General features: G+C 50.0%; 1 protein-coding gene across 2 annotated transcripts in view; it reads right to left on the reverse strand.

Moving 5' to 3' along the window:
- Positions 1 to 889: 889 nt before the first annotated feature.
- The window catches only part of PRRX1 (paired related homeobox 1), a 41,584-nt gene continuing 29,100 nt past the window's right edge, over positions 890 to 13,373 (reverse strand). The window contains exons 2-5 of one of the 2 annotated variants that reach the window (XM_037404870.1): positions 8,522 to 8,697; positions 7,773 to 7,954; positions 6,252 to 6,320; positions 3,032 to 3,115 (exon numbers count right to left, since the gene is read on the reverse strand). In XM_037404870.1, the coding sequence (XP_037260767.1) occupies positions 6,281 to 6,320; positions 7,773 to 7,954; positions 8,522 to 8,697 (398 nt within the window). In that variant the 3' untranslated portion in view covers positions 3,032 to 3,115; positions 6,252 to 6,280. Of the gene's footprint in view, positions 3,116 to 6,251; positions 6,321 to 7,772; positions 7,955 to 8,521; positions 8,698 to 13,373 lie in introns of both variants that reach the window. The other variant, XM_037404869.1, reaches the window with a different exon arrangement.

Raw genomic sequence — 13,373 nt, forward strand, 5'->3', positions numbered from 1 at the left:
GAGCAGGCCAACCCAAGGCAAAACCCAACTAGAACTGGAAGTGCAAAAGCTGACAACACCTTCCCGCAGGAGCAGCCCCGTGCAAGTCAACTCAGTTCCTCACACAAAGAAAATGAGGAGGGTGAACAAGAGTTTGCGCAGGCATCTATGTGAGCCCCTTCATGGAAACACCATGGTATGGGGATAGGGATGGGTATCCCGGTCCACAGATGGATAACGGGGTACCAGGAGCTTCATGCTCTCTGAACTGTCCCCTTGCTATCTTCAGAAATGGGTGCCTGTACACAGACACCAAAGGAAGTGGCTCAAGGTGATTTTTCTACCGCAGAAAAGGTGAGAAAAGACTGGGGGGAAGCCACAGACCACCAAGATGCTGAAGGAAACAGCTGAAACCTGCAGGGTGGCCACTGGGGCAGCCCCAGGCCACCACGGGGGAGTTTGTTCAGGCTGCTGGTGCTGCTGGGACATTGATGGATCGTGGAGGAGGGCAGCAAGGCAAGGAGAGGGGAGAGCACTGGGCTAAGGCACGCAATGACCAGTTCACCCTCTGAGTAACGTTACATTGCACTGGGTCCTTTTTCTTTCTGGTTGTGCAGGACATGTTCTTCAACAGTTTCTGTTTGCATAGGCACAGGAACCAAGGGTGAGTTTCTAAGTGAAGGCTGAGATTTCCAATGTGATCGCTTGGCTCTAGGAGCTGGAACCACACTACTCATGACAGAAATATTTTGGTTTCGAGACGTTAGCTTCTCCAGACTACTGAAGGAAAGGCCAAAAAAAGGGGATCAAACAGAATGTTACGGATTTTTTAAAACATGGTGCTTGTCCAGCCTCACTTCCCCTGCTGGTGTTCTGTCCGCAAGCATAATCTGCGACTTTTAGCTTTTTGTCCTGGTCACAATTAGATTTCCTTTTTTTTTTTTTTTTTCCTCCCCCCCCCCACCTCAAAAATATCCATACAGGGAGAAAAAGAATTCCTGCAGCGACACACAATCACAAGCACAACTTACACCAGTTTGGATTTGAGGCTTTTTCCCCAGTGTTAGCTCAAATACTTTGGCTGGATTTCCATTCCTCCTCTGCCAGTTTAATTTTCACCTTCACTGTAAAGAGATCCATTTCTCTTTTCCTGCACAACACCGCTTTAGACTAGCAAAGCCCGCTGTCAGACATCTACATGTGCCCAGCGTGTCTGCAGCAAACACCAAGGAGGAGACCTAACCCACTGTACCAGAAGTATCCAGCTTGTAACTGAGCTTTGCTCTCCTTCCCTTATGGTCCAGCCTGGACCACGGAGTAGTTCCGCTACCTTCAGTGGGACTATTCCATGGCAAAGTCCCACTCGGTTTGGGCAGATCTCCTGTGCAAACACTATTTGCCATAAACAAGCCCCCTCCTCCCCCCACATTTGAAAGAGGCAGGCATCATCAGCAACATGAAAGATCCTTATTTCCTCAGGATGCTTACATAGAAGAAACCTCTTTTGGGTTGTATCTCCTCTGCTCTTCATGGATAAAAGGCAATTAGGTCCTAATCAGCTCTCCAGACCCCAGGGGGAGGGCAGCAGGGAGGGAGAGCGCAGGAGAGTGGTTAAAGTGACATGACAAGTCTCATCGGGCAGTTTTATGGGACCTGGGGGGAGATACAGTCTTTGTGTGAGATGCTCCTGCTGGGACACTACCTGTCTTCAGAGGGGCCGGCAGAGACTTTCCTTGGTGATGTCCTCGTGTGTTCCCAAGAGCCACATGAACCTATCTGACTGGGGAGGAGATTCTCGTCTCACTCTATGAAGCTGCAAATGCCCATGGGGAAAATCTGCAAAGGAGCCTGGCTCCCTCCAGTGCCACTTCTTTGGGGCTCCTCTCGGGAAGGTGCGAGCTGGCCATTTCAAGCCTTGCTGGAGGCTACTGGGAAAAGCCCTGACAAGGGTGAGAGAGGCTGCGGCTGCAATTTCAACGCATGGCTCCAGGAACCTGGATGCAGCACAAACATCCCAAACATTTTCAATGGATTTTATTTTGTTTAATAAAAAACACCAACCAAGCTTGCATGTATTATCTTATATATATAAATATATACAGTATATATAAAACAAATGCATCTGGACAACGCCTTTCCCTGTGGCGCAAACTGTAAGGCATGGAAAGGAGTGTCCTAACAGTCCTATTCTTGGCACTACAGAGCGACACCCCCCCCCACCCCCCCCAACTACGCCTCCCCTGCTCACACACCCACGTTGGCTTTTCTCTCTTCTTTGGCTTTTCGAGGCAGCAGTGCCAGGAATACTCAAGAAAGCAATGAAGCGCTGCGAAGCCCAAGGTGGTCTTCCTCACATCTCGGACTGGTAAGAGGCAACCCCAGCAGGATGACCCCATCGCGTTGCATTAACGGGCTTCTCATGGACTAGCAGTAACGGCGCTGCCTCTGTGGCACAAGGGACTGGAGGGACAAAGGGTCAGGTGGATACAACGGAAAGCGGTGACCAAACAACTTCTTCTTCTAGGGTGAGCAGGGGCAGGGGGGAGAGGAGCAAGCTTTGCATCTCAGCATGATGGTAGGTGGGACACGTCCTCAGGCTGAGATCGGCAGAGGTTTCTTTTTGCAGTCCCATACAAAAATGGAAACCCAACAAGGGTGAGACTGTCCTTTACTGAAGAAGCTCGTAGTATATTGAGCAGAAGCAATAAACCTGACAATAACAAGAAAAAAAAATGGTGGCATTATCCCAAAAGGAAGGAGGAACCTTGTCACTCACGAGCGGTTCAGTTTGCTCCCAGTTTGGTCCCCATGTTCAGTTCTGGATTAGGGTTGGCTTTTTTTTTTTTTTTTTTTTTTTTTTTTTTTTTTTTTGTTTGGTTTTTTTTTGTTTGGTTTTTTTTTGGTTTTTTTTTTTCTTTTCTTTCAGCACAAACAAGTTGCGAAGCAGGACGGGTGCTGTTGTATTTTCTCCTTCTGCAAGGCAGCTGCCTCCAGTCGTTAATTGACTGTGGGCACTTGATTCCTCTGTAAACTATATTCTTTTGCCTTCAGTCTCAGGTTGGCAATACTGTTGGCCATATTCATGCCCTGCGCTGGGCTGGTGTTGGTACACGTGGCAGAGTAGGTGGCCATGGCGCTGTGGGATGGAAAGAGAGAAACATCACATCAGGTGTGGTCTTCACACCACGCAGAGAGCAGACGTGCATCGCAGCGAGGTTACACCCTGGGGTTTCCATACGTGCGGGACCTACTACTTATGTGAGCAGGGAATTAGCACTACTTTTTATTTAACAATGCTGTAAATCTCTCTGCTGCAGTTCGGTTACTCAGGGATATCCAATGCCAAAGCTGGTTGATGTCAATAGGAAAATTTCCATTTCCTATTTTCTAACCCAAAAGGTTTACAGTGAGGTCAGGTTGCCCAGCCTGCTCGTTAGACCATTGTCCTTAAAAGTATTCCCACTGGAAGCAATGTCTTTTTGATGAGAGCAATTGCTGGTTTTATGGCTTGCGAAATCACGTCACTTCTGAAACACATGTTACATTAAAGAAACACTCTGGGAAAAACCCATTTCAACAATTGTGATGCTTTTTGCTTTCAGCCTTTTGGAATGAAAATTTCCACATTTTTTTCCCTCAGAACTTCAGCTGATCATAAAGAACATGCCCTAAAGGCTGAGGGAAAAAAACCAAACCAAAACATCTTTTCTCCCTTCAAATAATGACTTTATTCATGAAAACCATTACTTTTGACAGCGGAAGCTGAACAAAGATCTCTGAGTCCTTTCCCATCCTACCAAAGACTTGCAAATCTGCTTTCCAGACTGCTATAAAATTTGCTTAACCCACGTGTCCCAGCCTTCTGCGAAAAGCAACCCCCCACCCCAAAACCCAGCAAACTACCTGACCTGTTGCATTTCCTATACATATATATATTCCTATATATGTGGGTCCACAGATCAAAACCACTTGAAAAACACCGCATGAACTAGAGACATGCATTTAATGCAGCCAGCGCATTCAGGAGGAGGAAACCACAGATGCTTTCCTGGAGGTGAGCTCAGGTCTGCTGCTGACCCTTTCCACCTGCCTGCCTGGGGGGCTCACACCTGAGGCTCTGGGAAACACTCTCCTCCATCCACAGCCCAAGAAAGAAGATAGCTTGGTTGCTTTTTACTTTTCTTCTTTTTTTTTTTTTTAATTTCTTCCAGTGCCAGACCGTGGGCATGCACGTTCACCCCAAAGCGCTGGGGGAATCTCTGACTTCGTACTGCAGAGCTGACTTGCCGAGAGTTTAAACACAACCCAGTGCTGTCTGAGCCCTCAGCCTCTGGGAGATACAGACCAGGTAATACTAGTGGGTCCCCTTCGAGCCCAGATGAGTCCTATTTCTCACTTTAAAATCAGGGGAAATAACTTTTTCAGGAAGGAGTTGTCATCTTTGCATCAGGACCGGTAGAAACACGGCAGCTTACACACACAGAAAGGACGGGTAAAAGGACACCCATCCAGGGAAAAGCACCACAGGTCTCCCCAGGAGGGCAAGCATTCAGGACACTTTGGGAACCTCTAACAGCTACTGGAAGGACACAGAGGATGGACGCTAAAAGACACACATCTAAATACAGGCTCCACCCTGCCCAACTTGGGGTGCATCGGCTGGAGTTCACCAGGGTCCAGGACGCAACGGATGGATCAACATGCCTGGAGCCCTCCCCAGCTGGCCCTGCACCCCCCAAAGTCCCCTCTCCATGGTTGGGTTGGTGACTTTACCCTCTCCTCCCTCCTAAGTCAGCAGCAATGCGAGAAGCCAAATACTGCCTGCAGCAGCATTGCAAAGTTACACAAAGTGTAGAGTTGGGGGCTATTTAAGCTTCCACAGGGTCATCACCCCCCTGTTTCTGTGCTGCTAGAAATTAGAAGTGCCTCAAGGATACTGCAGGTAAGATAAAACAGCAATTTTCAGTCTTGGGTCTAAACTGTCCCCATTCAAAACCAGACTGCTGCCCAAGACTGGTGTAAAACTGCAGGGAGCCTCCTGCTCTCAGCCCCCAGAGCTGGGGGGAAAACGCCTGTCGCCCAGTGAAATCTCTGCTAAACTGAAAATCTCCTGAAACGCCTCTTCTTAGCCAGTTATCCTACAAGGAGTCAGCGTGTGAGAAGGCTGGCTCCAACATCGGTAGAGCCGAGGGCTGCTCCAGGGGGTCTCCGGGGTCTAACAAGGGTTGAAGTCACCCTGCTGTCCCCTCCCTCCACCCCGCTCAGGCACAATCTCCTTCCCCTGCTCAGCTGCCTGCTTTCACGGAACAGAGGAACATCATGTTTCTGAGGCCGAAAATCCTTCTTTCAAATATGGTTTTCAGTGGCCCATGGAGTCAAAGGTGTTGGAGTGGAAGTGCAGGCTGACAGCGCAACTGCTAGTCTTGTTTTCTTAGGAACCTAGGGTAAAAAATGTCTAAGCCAAACATTCCAACTTCAAAAAATAACAGTATCTAACTCGGACTATCTGTGTGACACAGATCTGTAAATAGTTTTTGGTTGACCTGTGGCTGAATATATTTGGAGAATAAACACACGGATTAGAAAAACCTTCCCCAGAATCTAAGAGCAAAACCAGCACCAGCCACACAGCACTGGACGTGGCTCCTCCGCCGCGCCCGGACCAGCTGCTCACCGGGGGCTGCTGCGGCAGCGCGGGGGAGATGGGCAGGGGGCACAGGAACATAGCAAACACCTCTGCAACGGCTCTTTCGCCAGGAGTCCAAGACTTTGATACTCTGCTCAGTTCAAAGCTTTAATGCGGCTGCGACAACCTGGCCCAAGAGCCTGTTAAGAGGGTGAAATCGATTGCTAAGAGATGATTAGAAAGCCTGGGGAGTGTAAAGTGCCTGAGGGTCCTGGAGCACCCCGCATTGCAGGAACCAGCTGCTCTGCTCCTCTGCCAGTGTCTCCTACCCCTCTGCAGGGCAGTGGGAGGGTGACAGTCCCTCCTGGATGGCGTGTCAGCCAGTGGGGACTGCTGTAAGCTGCAAATGTCTTTGCTGAAATGTCTTGCTTAAGACAAGAGGAAGATATCAAGACAGCGAGGATCGGAGGCATCTTCGCACCATGGAAGGCACAGCCAGGTCTGGACCTCGGAGGAGGGGTGGGAGGAAAATCCCTAAGTCTTTTCCCTTCTTGCTCTCCTAGTTCGCACAACCCAGATGCTTTGGGGCTTCTTGTCGCCCAGTGTGGCCCCAGACAGCCCTTCCCAGTGTGCCCCTGGAAGTTACCTTTGCAGGGTGTCTTCTCCTAGAAGCCGTTATGAAGCCCTCGTGTAACAAAATCTTGGGAGGGACGATCTATTTTTAAAAGTGTGAGAGGCAGAAATAAGCCATGAGCATTCGGCAAGGGATCTAGACTGTGACCAGAGCAGTCTCAGCAGAGAGGGGAAGGACCTGCGTTTCCCTCCCCTGAACTCCCCACCCAGGCTCCTCCCTGGGATGCTACACCAAGGAGCACTTCAGAGAGGAAGCCTTAACCCCAAAAGGGGAATTTTGCAAGACAGCCATCCTCAGATAAAATCCAAGGAAAGGGCCGATCAAACTGTGGTCATCAGAAACATAATTTTCAGTACCTGGAGTGGGTGAGTACCCTGGAGCTACAGGGCAGATGAGGAGGACCCCATGGCACTGAAGCGACAACCTATCAGAAGGCTATGAGTGTGCAGACCTAACCGTGCAAGCAATGTTTGGGGTGCAAGAAGGGGGTCAAGGTAACTGAGGAAAAGAGGTCCTGGGTATGGTGTGGCTCCTGGAAGCCAGTGGAAAGCTAGCTGTGACCAAGCCAGAACAGGAAGAAATCCAGCCGAAGGCTCCAAGGTCCTGACCAACAATGAAGCCACTGTGCTAAAAAATGCCCACCAACCTCATTTTTAACTGCCTACAAGCCAGCTGGCTCCCCACAAACCAGCACATCCTGTGGATCTTGCATCCACACCCAGTTCCTGCTGGGCTGTGGATGGCACAGAGGAGGACAGGGAAGCCTGCAACATGCATGGACGTCCCAGATCCTTTGAGCAGGCTGGGGTTGGTTGCCACATCTGCACTTCTTTCCTGCCAGCCCTTAAAGCAGTGCTGGCCACAGGAGGTGGCCACCGAACACCAGCCTGCCACCCAGAGACACTGGTCCTTACTGCGGGCAAGGCACAGCACAACGGCACGGCTCGTTTGCACACACGCTTGTGCTCCAGCAGCTAGAAAGAAATTGCTGAGGGAGGGATGGGGAGCAACAGGCATGGAGCGAGTTCCCAGCCCTTCCTTGCATCCCAACCAGTGACAGCCAAGGGACAGCCACGGAACTCCCTCTTCTGGCCACTGTGTGGTGGCTGAGCCTCCCCAAGTGCTCTGCCGTCACCTCCCATGGATCTGTGTCCCGCGGAAAGGCTTCTTCCTTGCTTTAAACTGGATGCACTCGGGAAGCAAGTGCAGCCCCTTCCGTTTCCATCTATTTCTACCTGATCCTCTTTCCAAAATTCCTGAATTGCAGAGAGAGACGACCAAAAAAGAACTCGCAACCTCCCAGGGAGCCGGCTGCCAGAAAGCCACGATGATGCTCAACCAAGCCCCCCTTGCAAGCCTGGCCGTGGATGGAGTGGGATGGGAACAGGTAAGGAAAACCAGTGGGGTGGTCAACCTGCTGTATCCTCCAGTTGTCCCAGGTGAATACAAATAGCCCACGTGTCTGAGGGCTGCTCTCCGACTGCTCTGTGCTACGCCAGGAACTGGTCGGCCCCAGAGGGGTTATTCACGCACCTGTAAGGCGAGGCGGTACCCCAGGAGAGATAGTCGGTGGGTCTCGGAGCTGGGCGAGGTACTATGGGCTGCTCCACTGCGGTCACGTCCCCTGAGTAGGATTTGAGCAGAGAGGCATTCTTGCTGGCCAGCATCGCCCTCTCGTTCCGGCGAAACTTGGCTCTCCGGTTCTGGAACCACACCTGGGGTGGGAAGCACACAGACACACCAACCATCGCAACCAGCTCTGCTGCGGCACTCACTCTTCCACCACACCACCTCTGCATGCTGGCCAAGACGGGACTCTGTAAAAGCAGGCTGCTCTGGCACGCCTGTCACTGGAAACTCTAACAAGACAGCCCGTATGTTTGTGCTGATAAAGCCCTCACAGGAGGAACTAGTTCGGTGAGGTCCCTGTGGGACCAGGTCTGTCCTGTGCTGTAGGCACGTCTGTTCCATGGTCTGCTTTGACCTGCAGAAGGTGCAGGCTTGCAAGCTAAGAGCTGAGCAGCTCAAGATAACGTGAGCAGCCTGAGCACAGGACATCCAACACCTTGGCCTTGAACAAACCATACAAACACGTTTGACCAGGCAGCTGGCAAGTATGGTGGCAGGTCAGTCCTCCTCAGGGCATGGCATGAACACGTGACCCAGAGGCTTGGTGACCCTAGCGTGCCATGGCAGACCTCGAAGATTTCTGCTGCCATACAGGAACGGCCCGATGACCCCCCCCAGGTGAGATCTGTCTAGATACATGCCATGGTGATTACCTGAACTCGGGCTTCAGTGAGGTTGACTCTGCGTGCAAGGTCTTCCCGTACAAAGGCATCGGGGTAGTGTGTCCTCTCAAAGACCCTCTCTAGTGCCTGGAGCTGGCTGCTGTTGAAGGTAGTCCTGTTCCTTCTCTGCTTTCTTTTCTTCTTTTCTTCTGAGTTCAGCTGATCATCTAGAAGAGACAATTGAAGATGTGAAAGGCTAGAAAGCTAAGAGCCCGCAGCGATGGGGTGAATAACCTCAACGGTTTCAAGGTGGGAAGGGCTTAGGAAGGGGCTTGCACAACTTAAACACCACACCTTAACCGCACCTCATTAGTCCCCACATAAGAAGGAGGTGGAAAGCGCATCAACCCCAAGCATTTATTTCCCAGCTTAACTGTGTAAGACTGGTACCAGCTCTCTCAAGCTACCCGACGCTTCCTTACCTCTAAAAACCAAAAAAAAGTCCGAAATGCATCTCCTCATTCCTGATCATCCCAGAAACCTTTTCTGACCATAAAGAATTATGGTTAGATGTTTCTAACCCTGTTATCTCCGCTTCAGACTTCCAAGGAATGCCCTTAGTAGGGCATAACACAGCCCTCTGGGATGAGCACAATCCTGCGCCAGCTCTTACTGTGAGAAAGGGTGCCTGTCTCCGAGTAAGGAAAGCGCAAGGAAGCAGCTATTACTCTGGGCTTGAGTACAGCCAAGGTAATGCTGTTCTCAGTATGTAGCTCCACTTGGCTTAAATGACAGCTGCATTCTCCTATCCTCCCCGCATCCAGACCGAGAGGCGTCAATTCGGGCAGAGAAGGGGATCTGTAAACAAAGAGGTGTCAGACAGTGGAAACGAAGCATGACTGATACGAGCCTGATACACTTGTATGCTTGCAAGCCAAGGACATGGGAACACAGTCAGGCTACATGGATAGCATTGCAATTGGGAAGCAAGAACCCAATAAAAGAGAGACTGAGCATCAGCAGGTTGGATACCGTTGACTGAAGCACAGCTGTGCACTCACCAGCACCCCCCCTTGCCTTGCCCAGGCCAGCAAGGCGGTGAGCAACAAACTGTGCACCCCACAGGAGCGCATATTACGTTGTGCCTGGTTTGTACTTATTCCAGCAACAAAGCAGCACATCAGACGGAGTCATGTGTACCACTGCTGGCTGTGCCCACAGTCACTGGAGCAACATCGGTGCTATTGACTATCATCAACTATGAAATGGCTTTTCTTAGCAAAGCTGCTCTGCACCATCTCTCCTTTTTCCAGCGCTGCTGCACATGCCAATGTAGCAGCAGTGATGGAGCTATTGATGCATGGGTGCTCGCAGGTATTGGCAAGCACCTGCCAGTTTTGGGTTTGAACACTCTTTATTAGGACAAGCTGGAGGCCGCGACACTGCTTTTACTTCTACCCCACCTGTACTGAAGTACATTCGCTCGTCACCCCAGCCACAGCCCAGCGAACACTTCAGTCACCGTGGGAAGCCCCGGCAAAGGAAGGGAAGAGCCAGGCACCAGCCTGCCAGGGTCGAGGCCACCACTGCCTCCGTAGAACAGGGCTGGTACGCCATCGCCTTCCACTCCTCCCTCTTCCAGTGCTCCAGTACGTCTGGGGTCCCACCAAAACCACCAAGGCTTCTCATGCAGCCCCAGCCTTCAGCACTGCCAAGTGCACCAGGCAGAGCCCCAGGTGGGCAATGTCAGCGTGGTCCCACTGTCTTACGTGGAACAACAGTGGTTACATCTGAGAGGATCTGAGCCAATATACAAGTCAGTATGCATTAAAATACATTGATCATTGCATCTATAAAAATGCATGTGCTAGCAAATTATATTTTAAGTTAATCACCATGCACCTTGGCCCTGGTGTTGAGTCCATGGGCTTGACCTGCTACATACAGTTGCTGAATATCCCCTCAACAGTCCTTGCTTTTGCCATCTACAAATATGACAGCTCCCCTCATCCCCCTGTTCTCGAGGGGGCATGTAAGGCACCGGGAGAAGCTGACAAGGAAATTAAAGTCTATGGTTGTTGTTCTCACCACCTGTTTGTGTTTCTTTTCACAGCCCATCTGCTAGCAGTTACTGCACCTGAACGCCTTTGGAGCAGGGCCCATCCGTTTGGGAACAAAAGGACATTCCTCTGAAATTAAAGCAGGTTTTTCAAATTCCTGCAGGTTTACAGCTCTTCCATCTCCAACCCTTCCCCAACAGCCTGACAGTCCCCAGCAGACTCCATTCCAGCCTGGGGATTCCTGGGTGCAAAAAGACATTCTCGGTCTTCCTGTGTCTGAGAGGAACCGTTTGGAGACCCATTTTTAACAAGCCCACTGAATCGTAAAGCTGAGCTGGGAAGGGACTGGCAGAGGCAGGAACGTGCCTGAAAAACAAACGTGTGCAAGAGTCCCAGGGCATTAAAACAAGGTTACAGGCGAATCTGTCCTGCTTGGGTGGCGGGAGGCGAAGCAGAGCCACAGAGGGATGGGATTTAACTGCTGCTTGTTACACCACACGTGTGTTTCTACCTGCTGGGGGGTTTAGCGCTCTCACAGGGTCCGTCCCTCACAAAGAAGCAGTGAAGTCCTGCACATTCCTCTCCCGACTCATCATCAAAGCCTTCACAGAAAGGGTCAGCGACTTCCCCCGGCTCTACTTGCAAGCTCCGGTGTAGTTGCGCTGCCATGCACCATGCACCACAGCAAACAGCACTGAACGCGCCTCGGGCACGATCATCCCTCGGAACGGCACAGACACGGCGAGGCCAACATCAACATGAGTGTTCAGCCACCTTCTGAGTTATCCATTCAATGCTGTTTTCTGATCTAAACCCTGCCTACGTGGATGGGACGAACAAATCAATAAAAGCCTTTGGGACACCTCCGGAAACCCCTCCAGGGCTTTTAAGCATCAGTTCCTGCCCAGAAGACAACACCCGGCTGGAGAGAGCACAAGCCCAACACTTTCAGGCTGTTGCTCAGACCCTGCGTGACAGTTACACATGAGGAAGGGTGAGCACATCACTCTGGGGAGCAAGAAGAAGGGCCAAAGCTTGTAAAACACTGGAGAACAAGAATGCCTCCTGCCAAGCACGTTAACACAACTTGCCTGGTTTCCTCCCAGTGTAAAGCGAGACACCGGTGATTCACAGCTCACCTCGTAATTACTGGACCCAAAAATAGCAAGGCCAAGGAATGGAAAGTCGCAGGCAGTGGCCGTGTTGCAGTGACTCATGGTCGGGTCACGGCTGGCTAACGCACCTACAGCACCGGCTGGCACGGAGCGGGGACGTGAGTCACCCCCTTTTTCCAGGACATGGCTGGATGCAGGTGTCGACCTGTAACGGGGGGGGGTGCGGGGGGGTGTGTGTGTCGGGATGCTGGGATCTCCTTTTGCTGCACTTCTGGAACAGCACAGCACAGCTAGATCCAAATGTCTACAGGAGTTACTTGGGTAGCAGGAAAAAAAAAATAAAATAGCCGTATTAGCCCAGAGCACTGCTGGGTTGATCACTTGTTGCGTTTTGCCATGCAGACATGCCATATGTTGATTACAAACTGCTAATGAGGGATTGCAGGCACCTAAACCCCAGATGTCTGCAAATGTCACCTTGCTCACAGCAGTCACTGGCTGCCTTCAACATGTCAGCAGGGTATTCTTTTTTTTTTTTTTTTTTCTTTCCCTTGCCATTATTCTTTTATCAGAAAACAACGCTGAACACTGAAAAATAGTATTTCTAAACAGTGTTGACAGCACTAGTGACTGCAGTCAGCAGAAACTGAGAGAAGAAGAAAACAGCTCTAAAGCTTTTTAGATGGGTCAGAAGTCTTTCATCAACATTTTTTAATCAGAAATATTTTATTACGAGCAGCGTTCTCAAAAGCTGAGCTGCTTGCAAATGCATCCCCTAGAGAGACTGAAACACACGTTCTCCTCTCAGGAACCCGATGCTGGAAAATCTGGGAATTTCATTTCAAATTCCCAACCTTTCATGTTGGGCTGGGGGATTTTGTTTCCTGTTTCCACATTTGCGTTTTCCTGTGTTATTTCTGCATTCACCCATGACACACAAATCCTGCTGTCATACATAAAACGCGCTTCTAGGATGCACCAAAGCATTTTCAATCGCTTCTAAATTATATGAAACATGCCGTTCTTTCCCTTGCTCATCCTGGCTCCTCTCGCAATGAGGCAGATTCACACCCGAAGACTCTCTGACCTATGCTCCCCGCTGCCCAGCGGCTGCTCTGGTGCCTGTGACTATCACCGGGCTACCATCGGACGGCTCTCATTGGGATGCCACATTGAAAATAAAATGCATTATAAAGCAAAACAGAGTTGAGAACTAAACGCCTACTACCTAAAAGTTACAAGGCCAGTGTTTTTTCCACCAGTACTTGCAACCACAACATATTTTGGATTTCCACTTTGCAGGAATGCTTGTGCATACTTGCTTTCATTCCAGGTCAGAACAAAAACTAATTTCCAGATGGGATTGACATTGTGTGGGCAGTTTTGAAAAGTTTTGACCAGTTCCATTAAGTCCAGAACCAGCTAGTATAGTACATTAATTGGATCTGAATTGAAAGTAAGCAATTGGATTTAATTAAGGGAGGGACGGAGACATTTTACCACAATTATCATATACTGTAAGGCAGGAAAGATTTGTCACATCAGTTATATAAACTGCAAACTGAAAAAGGATTCCAGGAAGAAAATAAGGAATCGCACTATAATCACAGACTTCAAAATAAGAAGTTACCGCTGAAGTTTGAACACAGATTAAAGAAAAAACAAGACAAATTATTTCACAGGGAAAAAACCCACAATCTAGAAAGCAAAACCCCAGCAACTAAAAAC

Source organism: Falco rusticolus, chromosome 11 (assembly GCF_015220075.1).
Source record: "Falco rusticolus isolate bFalRus1 chromosome 11, bFalRus1.pri, whole genome shotgun sequence".
Taxonomy (NCBI): Eukaryota; Metazoa; Chordata; class Aves; order Falconiformes; family Falconidae; genus Falco; species Falco rusticolus.